Raw genomic sequence first — 20,866 nt, 5'->3', positions numbered from 1 at the left:
CTCATCTCAGATCCATGCAGTTTTTCTCCTAAGACTTGAAAGGCGCATGTAATATCATATTCTTTATTTTTGTATTTATTCATTTATTGGTTTTGATCTTGAAGTATCTCTTGATGCGGTAATTTTTCAAAATATTGGACGGAGTAGTTAAAATAGACTGAGAAAAAAGTATGCATTATTTTCTCCTTCAATTTAATTAATGCAAAATAATCTTTTTAAAACTCATAAGGATTTGGAACAATGAAAGGTCATTTATCATGAAATTAAATTGCGGGTTTCACACCTCTAGTTCCATGTGAAATAACCTGCATCTAATTTGTTGTTGTCAGGTATGTCTCCAATAGCAGAATAGGGTTTTTAATTTTGGTAAAGATCGCTGAAAATAAAACCACTTAACTTTCGAAAAGGTCAGAGAGGTAAACCTCTGTCTTTATCCTAGCTGATCTTGCAATTAATTTAATTTTTATCAAAATTTGTTGGTCTTAAGTCAGTTGAAAAATGATAGGATAAATATCTGTGAATTTCCTTGGCACGAATTCCAGTGACTGATCTTCTTTCAACCCCTGACTTCATTGGTTTCCTGTCATAAACGCTGGTGCCTTCCATAAAAAAAGAAGTCTAAGGGTCTCTCTGATCGTCTGTTACTAAATTTTTCAGCTCTTAAGACCTATCACAATGTCTAATCACTGGAAAGCTACCCTTTGCAATCTCTAAATCTTTCCTCAAAGCTAATCGAGAGACATTGAGCGCTTAAATGAAGCTTAATTTGAGAATATCCCTCTTTGACCTTGGAATAAAATTCTTGAATCCGTAGCGTCCTGTCAAGATTCTTGGGTATTGTTCTGATCAGAAGTAGAATATTCGACCTCAGTTTCTCATTCACCTCCGATCAAGATCTTCCAATACTCGTTTTGCACGTTTCATTAACTTCGGACACGATAACAGCAATCAATCAGCAGAGAAGTTCAGTCAGCTCTGCTGATGTCAATCACGGTATGATGGGTTGTTTTTAGTTAGGCAACGAAGAATTGAAGTCCGGAACTCATCAGCAGTCGACCGAATTTTTTTAGCTCGTAGATCGCATACTGATTCGGTGCGCTAGCCGTTTCTAGAACCGTTCGATCGTGAGCCGAAAACACCGAAATCCGCCAACGTCTTAGCCGCCGCTTCTGAAAAAATCCGGATTATCATCGGAACTCAACCGGATTCATGTTAAGAAGTTACGTGTTGCCGACGGTCGTCGAAACGGAAAGCGTGAAAACGGAGATAAGGTAAATTTAGCCCATTATTTTTCATCCTCGTCTTACTCTGTAAGTCAACATCCAATGCGTTTGTTCGCCCTTTTTCTCTACCTCAGAGAATTTAGGGTGGATCAAGTTCGTGCATTGACTGTCAAGGGTAAGCATTTTTAAAGTAGCCATAATACCCTAAGATGGCTTTTTTTTTGTTGTCACTTCATCACAGGTAATTTCCCCGCAAGTATTCGATTTTTTTACCAATCAGGATTTGCATTTCAGCCATCCAAATTGTATCAATTTTTCCAACTTAGAAAGTTTCCATCTGTAACCGGGGTTTTTTCATGGTCACAAGACATTTACTTCTTTTGTTTTTTGACTTGTCTTGTATTTTGTTTCATAACTTTATCAGGTATCATGTTTATCGCTCTAACTTTTAGCTGTCTTTCATTTTAAAAATATTCCAGTCAACTCTCAAAATCCTGGTTTTCATTTTTAATTCATAGGGCTAAGTTTAAAAATAAATTTTTTATTGGTGTTCTGTTGGAGGCACAGTTTTTCCATGCAATTTTTGTCACTTGCTCTTCACTTTATCTTCACTGGTTCAAGCACTGTTTGATAATCAAAGTGGAACTTGCACATTCACTGAGCATTGAACAAACTGAATTAATTAACTGAGGTAGTTAGTTTGGTCATGGTATTTTATTTTTTAAAATGAAAACCTCGAAAAGGTCCTCGGATTCTAATTTCAATTTCTGTTTCCCCCACATATTCACCAATACAAAATCATGAAGGTGCATCCGATTGTTTGAATAATTGCCCAATATACATAATCGTATTTTTCTATACGCAGAAAGATTATTTCAAATTAGCTTTTTTGAATTTTTTCTTTATAATTTCTGGATCAGATTAATCATTTACATTTTTAAAGTGCTATTTTAGCTACTTGAATGGGTGGTTCTAAAGGCACTCTTTGACTCATTTAGTGCAATTTTTATTTTATGTTTGTAAACAGCTAAGTGTTCCACTTTGATTATCTTACTCCTCTGGAAATGTATCTTGCTTCATATCATCATAAAGCTGATGTGTTAGATGTTACTTACAGAGCTTATTGTTAGAGTGACATGGGTGTAAGTGTATTGGGATTTTGTGGCATTGTAATAATTAGTATTTTTTCATGTCAATATTTCACTCGAAGTTTCCTCAAATTACTCACTTTTTAATTTTTTACTATCACTTCCCAAGTTTATGGCAAATGTTTTGGTATTCCAGAAAGAAAAGGTTATCTTAAAGGTTTTCTGTTTGTTGAAAAAAGGACACTCTATTTTGCTGAGAATTGTCTGCAATCTGAGTTGCCAGGCAATTCCTGAAAATGCAAGATCTTTTTGAGATTTTAAGCAAAGAAAATGACTTTTCAAGCTGAATTCTGTGTTGTAAAACCAATGCAATTGTCTACTTTATGGTGAGAGTCTACCTCTATGTCCTGTCAAACTCTCCACGCACAGATACAGAGCAAACACATTAGCAATGTTGCCAATTAGTTTGAAGTGAGAGTAGAGGCGGAGAGTTAGACTGGATTTATAGGTGACTCTCACCCTTAAGTAGGGGATCCCCTCTTAGAGAGCTGTTTTAAGCTCTGGATTTTTTTTTTTTTTTTTTTTTTTTTTCCCCCTCCAGAGAAGATATGGGAATTATCATGTTTCTTGCAAAATTTTACATGATAAAAATCTTGTTTTATGCACACTCCTGCAGCATGCAAGAGCTCCATTATCTAAAACAAAATGCTGGATAGTCTGAAATTTGAAAGACTTAAAAATTTTCACTATACTGATCATTTTACCTTGCATTTATTGATGATAGAACCACTACCATTGTGCATAACTCGTGGTAACGGAGAAAGGAGGATGAGATGCTATCTGTTGATGATCCCCTTTTGGAGCATGTTATCTTCATGTCCTCTCAATCGGTCAGACCTAGATAACTTCTGATTGAGAGCCCCCATTGTCCTCCATATGTTGCCTGATTTGTCCTAGTCTCAAATGCATCGGGTCTGTAGATAATTTTGTTGCCTCTCACTGAGAAATAAGTACTTAATTGCGATTAATTAAACCCAATCAAACCCTTTTCAGTACCGTATTGTTTATCATCATAATCGAAATAAGCATGTAAAATGAAATTTAAAATTTTGCTTGCAGCTGTGCCAACTTCACTGTACCTACAATATACCATAGGTGGAAAAATGTAATATACGGAATCGAATTTCAAAGAGTAGAATAAAAATTCTGCAACTGATTGGCTGTGGGCACGTAAATTATTGGCTTATTGAAATTTTTTCAGGCTGATCTGTGCTGCCGAGTACTGGATCTCTTTGCTATTGTCATTGGATTCGTTTTTATCGACGTACATGTTGAAATCGTGAGCATCATCTCGTCTTTACAAGCCTTCTGCACCCAGATAACCGGTTTATCAAAAGAACTGTGGGGGAAGAACAAGGACTAATGCTGTGGATGTCAAACATACGGTAAGTGTATCATAATTATCTAATTTCCTATGACTGAGTTATCTTAAGGACACTAGGATACAAGTATCTGGGCCCCTTTTTCTAAAGTTTCTTTCCATCAGCCCCATTAAAGGATTTCCTGGGTGGTATTTTCCAGAGAATTTGCAGCTTGAATTAGTTACCCCAGAAAAACTTAATCGGACAATGTAGTTGCACCTAGCAAGTACACTTTTGCAATCTAAGGAACAACTGGGATTGTTTCAGCTCCCATCTCCATGTTCTTCTGATGTATGTGTCTAACTTTATTTTGGGATGTACCATATTGCTTTGAAAACACCATGCTTTTCACAGTTGGAAATTGAGTTACACCCCTTCATCAAGGGGGCAACTTTTTCTAGCACCTTACGTAAATTTCCAGTCTTATTGTCAGACCTTTTCCCTCCCTAAGAACTCACGGTAATTCCCTGTCTGACAAGTTCTTGAAAAGTCAGAGGAAACTTGAGGAAGACAGGTAGTAATGTCCAACTCTGGAAAGACAAAACTTTGCTGTGGAACCTTAACATTTTTCTCTCAAGGCATTGCTTGTTTTTTTTTTTTATTTTCAAAAGACATGGCACCTACATTTTTTTGTAAAAAATATGTTAATTAGAGATCGAGAGAAAAAAAAATTAGGTAAATGGACCTAGAAAATTTTTGTTCAAAAACTGGCAGGTCAGAGAATTTTAAAATCCAGTAAAAATGGTTTCACTGTCAATAAATGACTCCTCAGTATGTCTCCCAAGAGCTCAAATACGTCAAAAATCGTACAGAAATCAAATTTAATATATCTGTGTTAAGTGACTCTTCAGTTTTTTATTTGCCATCTTTCCAAATTACCATCAGTCAGATAGCTCAAGCTCATCTTCATTTTAGGAGCTCTGTATGTAGCAAAATATCACTCCGTACTCAGGAAATATCTCAAGGTGTAGTTTCTCTTTTTCTAATGATTGTGCTTAGAAGTTTGTCTTTTTTCTAGTGGGGAGGGGGAAGAGTGTCTCATCCCTGAGAACTGAATAGAAGCCACGAACTTTGAAAGTTAGTCCAGATTTTTGCACACAGCTTTTAAATTGTATCCTTTGTAGATATAAAATCCCCCCCCCCCTCTTCCTTTACATTTTGCCCAATGTTTGTATTTAAATCTTCAACTTTGAAAACCGTTTGCTGACAATAATGGTCGGATACCCTCCACCACACCCTCCCCCCCCCCCTCCTCTGCAAGATTTTGATCCTCCCACCAATTAAATGTCATTGACAGACTCGCACATCAATTTTCTGATCTCCCGGCACAGGTTTGGTGTATCAATATTTGTCTGTAGTCCGTGTTTGCACAAGGTGTTCCGAGGTTTTTCATGGTCGACCCAGTAACTCTGCTTTTCCACGCAAATCCAGTACCGCTTTTCATATAGATCAAATTTGAGTTTTTCATCACCGTAAAAATCATTGATTATGAAGCATCTGCCTATTCAGTTTCATGTCCTTGAAGTTTCTGATACAGTCACCCTCCTGAACATCTTGAAGTGTAGTTTATGATGTCAGATGAATTGACATCCCTGTGTTTCTTTGTGAAAGTTTTCTCGACAATTATACCTCATATCGTTGAGTTTGCCTGTATATTTCCTTAGCATTGCTGTCTTCAAGAAGGTCTCATTGTTTCTTACCGCCTTGACTGTTTTCCTAACAGGGTCTATCATGGCAAGGATTTGCATTGCCCTAACTTTCTTAATAATTTTTTTTTCCTAACCTGAAGAAATATCTAAAACTGTATATCTGCAATCAGAGAATTTGCTAATGAAGTTCAGATAGGGTAAAGGCAAAACGTTACAAGTTGGCCCAAACTTGCTGGCTTTGAAATGTCAATTCAGAGTTTTTTTAAAAAAAAAAAAAAAAAAAAAAAAAAAAACAGGAAATGTAATCAAGGTGAAAAGATCATGGAAAACTTTGAAAATCAGGGGGAAAATTCATGAAACTTGGTGGTATTTTAGAAACTTACAGAAGTAATTAGGCACCGACTCTAAGTGCCAGCTACCTAACTGATTTAAGTTCTGTATTTTGTGTTTTCCATTCCTGAAAATATAAGAAAAAAACACAAGGAATTCTGAAAGTGAACCCTTGTAATTATCAGAATTTTAAGAGAAAGAAAGAAAGAAAAAACCTCTATATTGATCAGTATTTTAAATCGGCATATTAAAGTTCGAAACCCTTTTTGTAGCTACGAAATCTGTTTCATATTAGTTACTTAATTCTACTCACTTAAAATTTAGAAATTTCTTTGTGTTTGATATATGGTACTCTTTACAATGCACTCATAGTAGTTTGTACTACTGCAGCATCAAATGCCCTGTTCAGAAAAAAAAGAACAAAAAAGAAAAAAAAGCAACATTTTTGTAATTACCCTCAGAAAATATCCTACAGGTGGAAAATGATTTGTTCCCATGTGACTAAGTGAATGAGATAGAAGAACAAAGCTCAAACTACTCCCCACATTTGACCAGTGCACGATTGTGAGGGAGAGAGGTGAAAGGAAGCCTGGGTCTAATTATCTGGTGATAAAACAAAGTTTACTGTTGACACAAGTGAGTGGAACACCTGTTCTGCTGGCTGAAAATTGTCATTGACTTGCCTCTTCCTCTCTCCACTGGAAAACATGTTGGATTTCGCGGCACCTTTCGTAAGTTTCTCCTTTGTGCCCTTGTTTTTTGTTTTTGTTTGTTGCGCACTTCTGGCAGTGAAGTTCTCGGCCATGAAAAACTTTTTTTTTTTAGAATGTCGAGTCTTTCCCTGAAGCGGCTCAAGTATCAACCTGATGCATTTTGAATTCACAATGAATGAGCCAATTGCATGATTTATCAGGAAAATTTACATATATTAGCATTTAAAACACCTAATGGTATTTTTATGAGGTACGCTTGGTGGATGTTACTTTTTTCCAGGTAACTCCCCCCCCCCCTCCCCAACCACCTTTCTCTTGAAGATCATAGGAAAATTCAATAAGTTTAACCATAACAGGGTTGCCAATTGGCTTAATTTCAGAATTAAGTGAAATTTAAGGTTAAACTTTAAAATATTCTTAATTTGTGATTTTTGTTAAAATTCTGTTATCTTCGTGCAGTTTCTACTTTTAAAAATGCGAGCATGGTAAGTTACAGGATAAGTTCATTGGTCTTGTACAAAACTGTTTACTCATTAAAGTTTTGATTCTCCACATAATGAGTATTTTATCTCTCATTTCAGGTAATAATGTGGCGATGCTTCGAGTATTGCTGCCCGTGTTTTGCCTCAAAACCTTACGATGAGCAAAATGTGAAGTCAGGCCTTTTACCAAACATCACCGCTGCCTCACATGATTCAGATCTGTACACAGTTCACAAAATTTCAAGGTAAACAATGCATGATAATTCGTTCAATAATCATTAGAAACAAAGTAATAGTTTAGAAACACTTTCCTGAAAAGACTGCCTGAGAAAAATTAACTTTAAACTTGAAGATTTCTCAGACACATTTGCTTATTAATTTACCCTCATGCACACTAACATGTGAAACATAGAATGGGTTTGACGATGGAACAACAAATTTGCCTCAGAACTATTTCAAATATGTATTTTTTAACCATCTGGTATATCTTTAATTGTCAGGGAATTTTACCATAATTTTACCTTAAGAGAAATCAGGGAATTCAATTTTCTAAATTTTGTCGCAACCCAATTGTAGCACTTCTGCTAATCTTTGTTGTAGTTAATGTTTCTTTTAATTTTTTTCTGCTCAGGATCAAATTTCTGTATGAATTCTGTTTCTTTACAGTTTTGGAAGAGACACATCTCAAGATGCCCATTCAGCCACAAGCTCAGTATGCGATGAAACAGAGTTGCAGTCAGCGCAGATTGCTTCTTTAGGCATCAGCAAACTTAAATCAGGTATGAACGGAAGGCTACTGTTTTACAGTTACGTTGTATGAACTAAGATTGCTGACTTTGAAATGTAAACATCGGGAGGTTTTTTTTGTTATCCTGAAAATTTAACTTTCGAGGTACTGAAAGATGCCAGATATATGCACGTGCACACATACATGTACTCATACATGTGAGCTTATGCTCAAATGGCTAGTTTTCAGCAATGAAGAACCATGCGTTTCGGGAACGGAGGATTCCACTTGCTAATTGGTCGGCTTTACTTTCTTTGGGGAGCCGTGTAGATTTGTTGCACTTAGTTCCTGTCTGTGATTCAGTTGAGCTCTTTTTCCACTTTGGCAGTCACAAGGTCTTTTACAGGAATGTAACTCGGCCTTTCTTTAGTAAAGTTATCTGATAAAACCAGTAAGTTCCTAAGATCGTTTCGGAGGAGAGGAAAAACTAACCAAAATTTGACCAATTGCAAGCCAGCAGTCTTAGAAAGATGATGCTTAAAGATTAATTCAGCTGATCGCCAAATGCAATTTCCCCTACCTGGCTGCATCATCAGAGCTTGCCTCTAATATTGTTTCAAACAGGTCCCATTTTTAGCATTTTTAAGATGGTTTCTTCGCCATTTAGAGCTGAAAAAAGGGTTTCACTGACCCTTTAATAGGAAGGTACCACCCGTTAAAATATACAAAATAAAGTACTATTTTGTGATCAAATACCTCCTCCCCAAATACTAGAATGAGTTGAAATGAAAACCAAATTTTCATGCATGGTTGCCATCTCCTCATTGTGGCGCTCACATCAAGATAACAATTTCTCAGCTCTAGACAAAAGGGTAGCATCACCAATGGTTGTAGACACTGCTAAACACCACTGAAAGGACAAGACAAGTTCAATGCAATATGTCTGCTCACTAATGTGCTGAAATCAATTTTCCTCCCTTTTTTCACATGATTTTTTCCTGTTCCTGAAAGGTGGCGGAGAAGGGGACACGGACGGCGATACCCCTCCAGCCAAACAGAAAGGAAAATGGGGCAAGGCTGTCACTAAACTCCATGGACGGGTCAATCGTAAACCGAATAAGAATCAACCTGCTTCCTTGGCCAACATCAGTATGATGATGGTCCCACCCATGATAGCTTCCACACCAGACCTTGTAAGTTTTATTTTATTTATTTATTATTCATTTTTTTTTTCCAAAAAACAACTCGCCACCTCAGTACATTTCTAAGCTGACCTGGTTTACAATAGACTACCAAAAAAGATGAATCTTTCAGCAGCATGCGACTTGCTGCCTGGTTGTTAAAATTTCCTCTCCAAACACATTGAACTTGAAAGGGTTTACAGCAGTCTGGAAAACCAGATAAATCAGGGAGTGTCAGGGAAATGGCGATGATCAGGAAAATTTCAGAGAATTTCTGACACATCTAATTATCGAAGTCAAGCGAAAGGCAGCTTATTTTTAAGATAAAAAGATCAATGGAAATTTGTTTCCAAGGTCAGGGAAAGTCAGGAAATTAGAAAATTTTGGAATCAGGGAATTTAAAGATGAAGAAATTATGGCAATCCTGATTTAAAAAGAAGAAGAAAAATGCAAAATCCACTTGCAAGTGAAAAATTATAGTTCGAAGATAAAATTAGAACTCAATTTCTGTAGATCTCTTTTGATAAATTTCACACCCACAATATCATTGATAATTACCCCCTCTCTCATTTCACTACATGTGGATTAAAATATAATTTCTTTCTTCAGGCAATAACCTGCGAAAAAGATGACCTGAACTCTCCAAATGGACAGCCAAATCCTCAAAACTGTGTTGATGACCTAGGCTTACTGCTTTCCCCTGTAACGACAGCATGGTTCCGGTCTCAAAGCTTTCAGGTAAGTCAAATTTTTTCATTGTAATCGATGCTAACCGGGCTTTTGTGGAAGTAAAAGGAAAGAAGTCTCTCAGTTCATGGATGTTCTGTTTTTGATGTTGAGTCCTAAGATAGATGGTGAGCCCAAGCTTTTTCAGATCGATTCATTTTTATAGATTTCAAGGGGGAGATATTCACTCATCGTATGTTATGAAAGAATAAAATAAACGTATGATCCTGAGAAAGGAGCACCTCTATAAAAATGAGGCCAAGACTGAGAAGAAATATTAGCTTTATGTGATCCTAACAATAGAAATTGAGCATTTTTTATACCTCTACTAATATTGACTTTTAAATTTCTGAAGTAAAATCAAGAGTGTGGATATTTTAAATAATTTCCCTTTGAACTAATTTTTTTAGAGCGTTTGCAACCCTTCAGAAGAAAACGCTGAATCTGATGACAACGTCGATAAAGAAAAGAGTCAAATAGCCAAGCAATACGGGCTGGACGCATCTTTGTATAACTGCTCTCAGTTGTCCAAGTCCAGTGAAGCTATCAATCGAGCATGGAAGTCTATGGGTGATATTCCAACACACGAGCGGTTCATCGAGTTAGCATATGGAACAGTGTGCTTCACAGCCCAGTTTAGAGACAAGAAGTAAGCACTTTTTTTCTAGATCAAAAATCTTGCACCCATTAATAAATTGCATGGTCCTTATCTGGCATCGAATTCAGGCTTTTCAATCCTCCATAGTTAATTTTGCCGCATTTTCTGTCTTGAATTTGAATAGAATTTTCCTCTACAAATTGGAGAAAAGTGAAAGACTTACTGAATCTTTCACCTGGGGATTCAGGACTACTATTCCTCAACTTGCAGATGGTACTCTTATCTTATCCTAGCAAACGTAAGCTCTTTCTAAGGGAACTTACGCTTCACAAAATGCATATTGACTGAGGACCAGGCACTACTCCTTATCTTGCCTTTCCCTCCAATTTGCGGAAGTGCCCCTTATGTATGTAAATTGAAAATACTGCATTTATTTCTCTTATTCTATTTTTCTCAATGAATGTATCTAGGGACAGGAAACATGGTTCCACGAAAACAAATATTCCTCTCCCTGATACAGCAACAATGTTTCTCTGTTTTTTTGTGAAACCTAAAACTTATGGTAGGAGGAAATTTATGGGATGAATACAATTTTTTTATTTTTGAAGTGTTCCTACAAATATGTGAACATGAATTGTCAGTAATGGTAAAAAGTGATGGAAGAAACATCAGTATTTAGCATGTGAGACAGGTGACTCAGCAGAAGGACGCAGGAGTGCTGAAAAACTCCACATTTTTATCACAGTTATTCTGCCGATTGCTGTAGTGTATGAAGAATTTGCAAATCTAACCTCAAAATTACAAACATGGCAAAGTTTTCTCTTTGTCCTGTAAAACAGTCAGTTTGCAAATAGGCAGTATTGTTATGGAGCCATCGATATCCTCTATACATCCCCCCAGAATGGTGTGGACCTTTCTGCTGCCAGCGAGTTTTTAAACTGCAGTTTCTCCTGGGTTTAACATAAAATTTGTGTAGAAGTCTGATTTGCTCTGTAATCCTGTATTGTTTTTCAATGCAAGAATTTTTGGCTTTGTTTTCACCTTCTGTTTTTTTTTTTTTTTTTTTTTTTTTTTTTTTTTTTTTTCAGATTTGTCATTCATATCATTAAATTAGTGGGTCTAGCGCCGAAAGGGAAAGCTCTCCTGGAGTATCCAACTGTCATCAAATTAACAATTCTTCCTCTAGAAAAACAGGCAAAGCAGAGTAAAACACTTCCTTCAAGTTCTAATCCTGAAGTGAACCAAGATTTCAGCTTTCATGCCCGGGACATCAGCAACAAAATTTTGAGGTATGTTTTTACCGCCTCTCTTTTTGATCTCTTTGATTGCCCATCACAGATGTGTCAGCCTTATTAGAGTTTTCCTAACATACTTTGGCAAGGATAAGAATTTACTAAGTACATAGTAAATCCGTAAAAGTAGAGCCGTGCACGGTTAAAAATGAGCACTCAGAGGAATTGGATTCTTTTCGTCAATCCTATCTTCCCAGCCTGGAAGGAAAAAAAAGCTCTCCTCATCATCAATCAGATGTTCCATCATTTCTGCCAGATATTGCGTGTAATATGCTGATAAATTGGACTGCATTTTGCAAATTGACACTAAAATCTTTGGCTCAGTTTAAACTCAAAACGACGTATTTGTACCATTAGTTCCCAATTGCGAAATCTAGTCCAATCCATCTTCGGGCTTTAGGCCCTGTCTTTCTGAGATTGGCTCCCCGAAAGTCTTATTTTTAAAAGCTCATAGCGCTCAGGAGGCCACAAGAAACATCGTATCCAATAATATGAAAATTCAACTCGTTCCACATTTCCAGGTACTCCACGTGCACCTAGTCCTTTCATGAACTACAAGCTGTCAAAAAATCGAGAGTTACCTGAAAAATTCTATTTTCTGATTTCTGTTTCATGCAATAGTTTTATCGCCAAAGCAAAGAGATTCTTTAAAAACAACTTCTGCATATTAAATTTTGCATCTGTCGCTTAATTTTGATTGTAATCTGTCAACAGGATATCAGTGTTTGATGTGGAGAGGCAAGGAAAGTACAGTGCAGTAGGCCATGCTTTATTCTACTTAGAGGATGTCAAGTCGGTGAAGAAAATTCAATCATACGAGATGAAACTTTTTCGACAATCTCTTGTAAGTTAATTTCTGTAGTTCAATGTCATTGTATCTGAATAGAAGGACGTGAATGGTTGTGTCCTGAGGGATGACTTTCAGATATGCCTGACATATGAATGAGGCAGTTCGGCTGGTGAGGGATTGGCTTAAAAGCTATTGCACTATAGGTAAAATTTCACCAGAAAAACGATGAGCACAATAAAAAGTTTTGAAAAAAATTGCTAAGGGGAGAAAATGCGATTTTAAAATCGTGCCCCTCAAAAACGTTATTTGAATCCGGGCCGTGGCGCGAACGCCGATTTTTGACGTCACACCTCAGGTGACCACCCTTGGTTTATTCCGAGTTGGTCCGAACAATATGGCTGCTGCCCGGTTTGCTTATTTAGCGAAAGTTTCTATCTGTATATTGTGATTTAGTGGTAAAATTTGACGAGAAATTTGTTGAAACATTTGGTTTCGTCCAAAATTAACTCTTTCTTGATGAAAAAAGGCGTTAAAGTTCGCGAAATTTATTCACCGGGCGACCGCGAGTGAGCATCGGCTATCGGAAACGACGGGCTCGTAAACAAACGAAGATTGATAACAGGAAGGATCCAAACAACTCGGAATCTTTTGATTTTCTTTACCTTTAAACCATTTCTGACTTCTACAAAGCATCTGAAAATCAGTTTTATCGTATTTTACAATCTGGAGCTAGAGTCTATCGGCTCATTGTGATGTGTATTCAGAGTATTCTGAAACAGAAAGTCAGTTGTCATAAGTTCACACCCAGACATTCTTTTCTTGGATCATTCGCTTTTCATTTTCGCCTCAAATCAAGTGTTTTGTAGTTTCCTTATCTGAAGTATGTGGTTTTGAATTCATACAAGAGTTTGAAGTTCATCTGTTTTAGCATTAAAGCCTATTGAGCCCTCAAACTTTACCGATATGATTACAGTTCAAGGTTCCTCTGGTCCGTACCAAGTGATTAGGTACACATCAAAGATGTGTCCTATGGTTCTTCAAATTAACAGTTCAGAAGTAAATTAGAGACTACAGTAACTTAATCCACTCCTGCCCTTTCCTTCAGTGTTTGTTCGTGTCTGTTCTTTATGCGTTACCACTCTAGTGCATACACCGGTAATGTAGGTTAGATAGGTATTATCGCATATTTTCTACTAGCAGTACCTTCTCTTAAGCGTTCTAATTTAGCAAAGAAATTCCACCAGTTGCAGAAAATTGTGTGCGTAATGAATAAGTGAATATGAATACCTCCTTTTGGTGACTCAAAGTTTCTCAGATCCGTCCTAAGGAGGTTTCGCATGTAGGTGCATGATCAGTTTTGCCAGATGAAATTACTGCTCTAGCAGCTTCAAATTTATACTTTGATCTCTGATTCACTAATAAATGACACTTTATGGTGTCATTTATATTTAATCAGTTCAAAGCTAATGCGACAATAAATCATCAAAGGTCCGATTGAGGAAGAAATTTTCCGGTGAGTGCCACGGCTGAATCAACATTCCAACTAGACTTGCGAAGGTATCAACCAGGAAATGATCATCTGTCTGGAAGTGAAATTTTTTTCATTGCATCATACAGTTTAACAGGTAAGATAATTATAATTACTGAGGTACTATCAGGTTAAATACACAAGTTTAGTGTAACATTTAGATTTAAGTATGTTTAACTTTGTGGATAATGATTAATGAAAAAGCGTGGAAAAGTAGTGGCATGGCTAATCTGAGAAAGTACTTACCTAGATTCACTAAGTTTTAGTCTGATTGCTTCTCTTGATGTCCTAATGGAAAAATTATTCGACAAAATTTCTGAAATGTGTGCGATATTTATATCTTCTATATGCCGAAAATTTTGTGAGTATGTAGAGCGTTAAGTCAACTTGTTTTCCATTTAAAATCTAAACTGAAAGTAGAAGTTTAGAACACCGTAGTCAATACGTAATTGAGGCACTGGATGCAAAAAGGCCCTTTCTCGGTTGCAGTGTTTGAGAGTCACCTCTAATATTTCATTCTTTGAAAGGAAAGTGAATGCATCAAGTGAACTAGTTGACTCTCAATCAGAAATACCATGAATAGTAGGATAATCATCTCATAATTGTCTCTTATATATGAAAATAAAAACTCTGAAAGTTATCTGAGAAAGCACTTGAGATCGATTTCCATATTCTTAGATGAAGCCTGCGTTTAAAATCACAATATTTCAAATTTTCCATAGTGCTTAAGGCCTGCAGCACAACCTTATCTTTCAAGGCAGGAAAAACACCATGGAACCTCCATCATTGCCAACTTCCAGCTTAAGACTTTCAGATTACTTCATCCGTGTCTCAGTGGAGAGAAGCTGTAGGATTAACTCATTCCCTAAGAAAGGGGAAATCTAAGAAATGAAAGAGCCTTAATAGAATTATCACTTACCATATAGGTATCACTTCCTCATGAGTCTGTTTGGGTTGATACCTTCGCAAGTCTAGTTGGAATGTTGATTCAGCCGTGGCACTCACCGGAAAATTTCTTCCTCAATCGGACCTTTGATGATTTATTGTCGCATTAGCTTTGAACTGATTAAATATAAATGACACCATAAAGTGTCATTTATTAGTGAATCAGAGATCAAAGTATAAATTTGAAGCTGCTAGAGCAGTAATTTCATCTGGCAAAACTGATCATGCACCTACATGCGAAACCTCCTTAAGACGGATCTGAGAAACTTTGAGTCACCAAAAGGAGGTATTCATATTCACTTATTCATTACGCACACAATTTTCTGCAACTGGTGGAATTTCTTTGCTAAATTAGAACGCTTAAGAGAAGGTACTGCTAGTAGAAAATATGCGATAATACCTATCTAACCTACATTACCGGTGTATGCACTAGAGTGGTAACGCATAAAGAACAGACACGAACAAACACTGAAGGAAAGGGCAGGAGTGGATTAAGTTACTGTAGTCTCTAATTTACTTCTGAACTGTTAATTTGAAGAACCATAGGACACATCTTTGATGTGTACCTAATCACTTGGTACGGACCAGAGGAACCTTGAACTGTAATCATATCGGTAAAGTTTGAGGGCTCAATAGGCTTTAATGCTAAAACAGATGAACTTCAAACTCTTGTATGAATTCAAAACCACATACTTCAGATAAGGAAACTACAAAACACTTGATTTGAGGCGAAAATGAAAAGCGAATGATCCAAGAAAAGAATGTCTGGGTGTGAACTTATGACAACTGACTTTCTGTTTCAGAATACTCTGAATACACATCACAATGAGCCGATAGACTCTAGCTCCAGATTGTAAAATACGATAAAACTGATTTTCAGATGCTTTGTAGAAGTCAGAAATGGTTTAAAGGTAAAGAAAATCAAAAGATTCCGAGTTGTTTGGATCCTTCCTGTTATCAATCTTCGTTTGTTTACGAGCCCGTCGTTTCCGATAGCCGATGCTCACTCGCGGTCGCCCGGTGAATAAATTTCGCGAACTTTAACGCCTTTTTTCATCAAGAAAGAGTTAATTTTGGACGAAACCAAATGTTTCAACAAATTTCTCGTCAAATTTTACCACTAAATCACAATATACAGCTAGAAACTTTCGCTAAATAGACGCTATTAGTGCAACGTCACAGGAAAGCGATATCTATCGATTTTTTCACATTGGTAGCATTGAAAGAGGTTATGCCAATGTTATTGTTTGGATCCAATTCGATATAATGGAGAATCCCTATGATGACGTCGCCACTAATAGCGTCTATAAACAAACCGGGCAGCAGCCATATTGTTCGGACTAACTCGGAATAAACCAAGGGTCGTCACCACCTGAGGTGTGACGTCAGTTCTCAGCCCGCGCGATTCAAACAGCGTTTCAGAGACCTTCAATTTTTGGCATTTTTGAAGTAAGATTTCTCAGGCCAGAGGGCTCAAAAAAAATCTGAAAAAAATTCTGTATACTCATTTCACCAAGGACTTTCATAATATGTAATAAAAAAATTCAGCCGAACTGGCTCATTGCCCTATGAATTCTTTTAGTGTCTGCATCACTGTGAAAACTTGCTTCTAAGCATGGCTACCAAAAACTACAGCAAAGTTCTTACTGGTAATCGTGGCTCTGCTTGCTGTGGGTGCGCATATACGAAATCAGTGGTAGTTCCTGCACCTTATCTCTATGGGACGTTCCACAGGATTTTTCCCAAGTTCAAATTGCAGGAATACAACTTCTGGGCCTTTTTCCCGTTAACAACAAAATTTTTTCTTCTTTTTAAGTCCTTCCTGGGACTCCACAATGACTCGCAGTTGGCACTGTGATTAGTATTGACTAACTCAATAATTGGACCGCGTTAAGCAGAAAGGAACCAAGCCACATCAGCTATTGCCAAATTTAACCAGACGATTTAATTTTTTCCATGAAAACAGTTGTGCGGATTTTCGTGCAAATTTCAGTGAATTTTCTGCACAGTACAAAGCAAATTCCCTGAAATTTTCAAAGGAATCCGCACAAACCTTCTTTTGTAAAAAATTAAATTGCCTCGTTAAATTTGGCAATAGCTGATGTGGCTTGGTTCCTTTCTGTTAAACTCGGTCCAATTTTCCCAACTTTGCAAGTGAGATTTTTCCCTGGGACAAATCCCATGAAACATCCTGTGGAGACAAGGCCTATGGTTAGTGTTACCCGAGTGCCTACAAGGCTGGGCAAAGTAGATGAGGTAAGGGTAGAAATCTTAGCCACCAAGTGCTGGGCACCTGCAGGATTTTTTTTCAGCTTTTCTCATAATTCCGCATGTTGAGAATTCTTTTGATTGTTTGAGAAAAGTCATGGAAAATGATCTCTCTAATCAAAGAAGAGAGCTTTAAGGTCAACTTGAAACTCGGATCGCAAAATTTTTCTTTTTTCATCCTTCTTGGTACTTAGATTGATGGAAAAAGGTACACAGTTTTTTCCAGAGATGCAAAATATGCTCAAAAATGTGAAAAGGAAATTTAAAATATTGAAGGAGAGGCTATGTTAAAGGGTCAGAGGTAAAATATTAAAGGAAACAAGACAAAAAAGCTCCTCTTTTTTGAAATTCCAGGGAAGTTTTGTTGAAGGTCAACAAAAAAGATATGGAAAGCCTGCGGGCAGGCACTTAAAAACATGGATGCCTTAAAGATTCTGCACCCCTAATTTTTTTCAACTGATAGAACACCCCTCACATTTTTGATCATCGTTTCCATCCCTCAATCAAGTCTTTAAATCAGTCAATGTTTTTGTTATTTTTACAGCCAAACGTCATTCCTGGATGTCTATTTGTAAGCTTGGAGTACAGCAGCAGCTCCAAATCGTTGAACGTCTTTGTAGAGCAAGCAAGCAAACTGGAAGCAACTTTGGCCGCTGGTAAGTCCGCCTTCTAGCTATATCTTAGTCATAGTGAAGGACTTCAGCTGAAAGGGTGAATGAGTATTTCAACAGCCTGATAGTTGAAAATTTATCCGGCTTTGCCAGCAATATTAGGCAATACATAGTCCTATCTAACTCATTGATTTCCATAGTTTTTTTTATCCTGACATAAATATTAACTATCAGGCCACAGTCAGAGGTGTCATCAGCTAAGTTGACGGTTGTTTACTTTCAGTTTGCAAGCGCCAACGACGAATTTGGGCCTCTAAACAAAGCGGCGTTCGCTACTATCTACACTGAAAACATCAGTCTCATGATCGTATCGTAAAAAAACTACTTATTAGTTATGATTTGCGACTTTTTTGTGGTTGTGATTTCTGTGTGGCTAAAAATTAAAGTGTTGTAAGGTTTGAAAGTATAAAAAAACTTATCTAAGCTTGTGTTCTTGCTTCTGAGAGAGTCAGATGTTTTCATGTGGATAGTAGTGACGCGAAAACGCCTGCAAACCGAAAGTAAACAACCGTCAACTTAGCTGATGACACTTTTAAGAAATGTAGAAATGAGGAGACCAATTTGTAGGGAATACAAAGTAGATCGTGTCAACAGGTCTGAAATGAAGACTTGTCAAAGAATTTTATCAGATCAGGAAATCTGATGAAAAATTGAAATCTGAAGAAACATCAATGCTGTCCAGATGATCAAACTGAGTCTCAGTCCAGTTTTTTGTCTTTTTACTGGAGTGAGCTGTAAGTGCATTTTTGTATGAGCCATGATTAGCACATGCTCTTATTGTGTTTCAAGGCTCCTCCTAGACCACACTTACGGCTCTCTTGCATAAAACAGCAGTCCGAGGTTTATCGCTCTAAGTAACACTCTGATTAGTGAATAGAGGAATAATTATCAATGATGAATTGTATTTCTAGCGCATATGGAATGATCAACCCTTGAAATAGAAGGTCCGCATGTCTCTGTCATTTCCAGTGAAACAAGCGCATAAAATTTACAGCCTAGGAGCTATGCATGCAAATTGCCAATGCCCTCAGTCAAGGGATTTTGGTGAAGTAGGTCAGGGAAAAGTTGGAGAATTTTCTCTCACAGAGTCTGTTAACACCCTGGTTTAGCTTCCTTCAGTCTAAAATACCGATGTTTCAATCAACCTTCTCTCTATTTAAGATTGTTTTTCTCCTGCAGTTTCACTTATTTTTCATTCGCTTATTTTTTTCCAGGGAAGTGCCGCCTGTACGTCAAACTGTTATTTTTGCAAGGAAACAAGAGAATGAAGGAGTTGGAGTCACCTCCTGTACTGATGCAAAATTTGGAAGCCAAACTGAATTATACGGACTCGATTAAAATTGATGAAAATCACATCAAAGATAGCTCTTTAGTAATCGCTCTCAAGTACAAAGGAATGTTCCACGACAAAAATGTTGGAAGAGTTATTTTTGGCCCTTACTTTTACTCAGAATTCGGCCACAAGTTGACGCCTTGGGGCAGGCTTTTTCTTAAAAATGAACAAATTAAATATTCTTTTCGTATGTATCTATAAAAAGTTATTTATCAAATATATATTTTAAATTTTTTAAAAATATTTGTTGCTTCTTTCTCCAGGAAAGAAAAGAAATTCCTTCTAAGATTAAGTGAGCCTCAAAGTGAAAAGAGCAACTGGATTGCATTTTGCAAAAAGGAAGTAAGAACATTCCAATGTTGCTAAGATCCTGCAATTTTTTTTACATTGCAAATATGTACTGATCAGCTAGTAAAGTTTTATCCATACGCCCAATAAACTGTAAATTCAAGATGGAAGCTCCCGTCATATCTTTTTGCATGATTTCAGTAATTTTATTGCAACCATGTAAGTTGCACAATCCTAGCAACAATGGAATGTTCTTGATTCCTTTTTGCAAAATGCAATCCATATCACTCTCTTCTACTGTTTGCCCCACCCCACTCACTACCATCTCTGGTATAATTAACTCTTTAATTATCTCCTAAACTGTTTGTCATAAAGCAAAATGAACAAATTTCTCAGCTCCTCAGTGCTTCTGGGACAACTCTAGAACCCCCTTCTCCCATAGAAATTGCATTCAGCAAAAAGGAACCAGCGCAATTATAGTGTTTTCAAAATTGTGCAACTTCTTTTCTTTTAAAACTACGTAATACATGTACGCTATTAAAGTTTACGCATTAATTTTAATTTAAAATTGATAACTTTATGGTGGGACGCAAAAGCTATCCACTATTCTGGGACATTTTTTAGATAAACATGAAGAAGCTACATAACAATATTGTAATCGCGCTGGCTCCTTTTTGCTAAATGCGATCTTTAGGGTTGGGGGCCTTCTAGGCCCAATTTAAATTTTCAAGATTTTGCTGCTGGTCAATTTTCCATCATGATGAAAATGGATGGGTTTTCAAAACAGAAAAATGTCATTATCTCCTAAACAGTCAGTCGTAGAGAAAAAAGAACATATTTTACCAGCCCTCCTGACAATCTGGAGCTACTTTTGAGTTCTCTTCAGGCCTATGGGGTTGGGGGCTTAGTAGGCTCGATTTAAATTTTGAAAATTTTGGCTCAGCCAGATTTTTCATTATGATGAAAATGGACGGATTTTTTAACAGAAAAATGTGAATATCTCCTGAACCGTTGGTCACAGAGAAAAATGCAAGATGGATAGAAAATGATGGCTGCATTTTGTACCCTCTGATCGTCACACGGCATTGGGTACATCCTGATTGCATGGCAAAGCCATGTACCCCAGCCTTTTAAAAGGCGGCTCAACTCGAAATGCAACCACCTTTCTTTATCCACCTTGAGCAAAATGGACAGGATGTTCCAGATTTGGAATTCTTTTGCAGGTCCATGGGGTTGGGGGCCCTCAGGCCCAGTTTTATTTTCAAGATTTAGGCGCTGGTCGGTTTTTCATTGTAATGAAAATGGACAGACTTCCAACATAAAAAAATGAGAATATCTCGGCCTTCAATGCACCACCAGGCAATGCTTCAACTGAATCATCATACGAATTGCAATTCCCATGAAAGGAACCAACTGGACCAAGAAACCAAAATTGAATTTCTATGTGTCTATGATTCTGCAACTTCATAACCTTACGAATTTAATCCACCAAAGCAAGTTCTATCTTTTCCACTAATAATCTTGTAAATTCAAGGCAACAGTTGCCATTTTCAAATTTCAATTGTTTTTTTACGCATGATTTCATGGTGAAAGAATGTGAGTTATGAAGCCTA

The 20,866-nt window shown here is 37.0% G+C and overlaps 1 protein-coding gene across 2 annotated transcripts; it reads left to right on the top strand.

The window, feature by feature from the left end:
- The first annotated feature begins 102 nt into the window (after nucleotides 1–102).
- LOC109035318 (synaptotagmin-15) lies at nucleotides 103–19,206 on the top strand. Of its 2 annotated transcripts, none has more exons than XM_019048901.2 (11): nucleotides 103–1,271; nucleotides 3,573–3,756; nucleotides 7,006–7,151; nucleotides 7,573–7,685; nucleotides 8,645–8,826; nucleotides 9,424–9,552; nucleotides 9,951–10,189; nucleotides 11,227–11,427; nucleotides 12,145–12,274; nucleotides 17,506–17,617; nucleotides 18,847–19,206. In XM_019048901.2, the coding sequence occupies exons 3-11, from the start codon at nucleotides 7,012–7,014 to the stop codon at nucleotides 19,164–19,166; spliced, it is 1,566 nt and encodes a 521-aa protein (XP_018904446.2). In that variant the 5' UTR covers nucleotides 103–1,271; nucleotides 3,573–3,756; nucleotides 7,006–7,011; the 3' UTR covers nucleotides 19,167–19,206. The 2 variants fall into 2 exon arrangements, with proteins under 2 accessions (XP_018904446.2, XP_018904445.2); XM_019048900.2 differs by lacking the exons at nucleotides 103–1,271; nucleotides 3,573–3,756 and adding exons at nucleotides 5,021–5,415; nucleotides 6,187–6,442.
- Nucleotides 19,207–20,866: the final 1,660 nt, after the last annotated feature.

The sequence above is a fragment of the Bemisia tabaci genome, chromosome 7 (assembly GCF_918797505.1).
Source record: "Bemisia tabaci chromosome 7, PGI_BMITA_v3".
Taxonomy (NCBI): Eukaryota; Metazoa; Arthropoda; class Insecta; order Hemiptera; family Aleyrodidae; genus Bemisia; species Bemisia tabaci.
The sequence above is the reverse complement of the archived record's forward strand: the minus strand, read 5'-3'. Positions and strand labels throughout refer to the sequence as shown.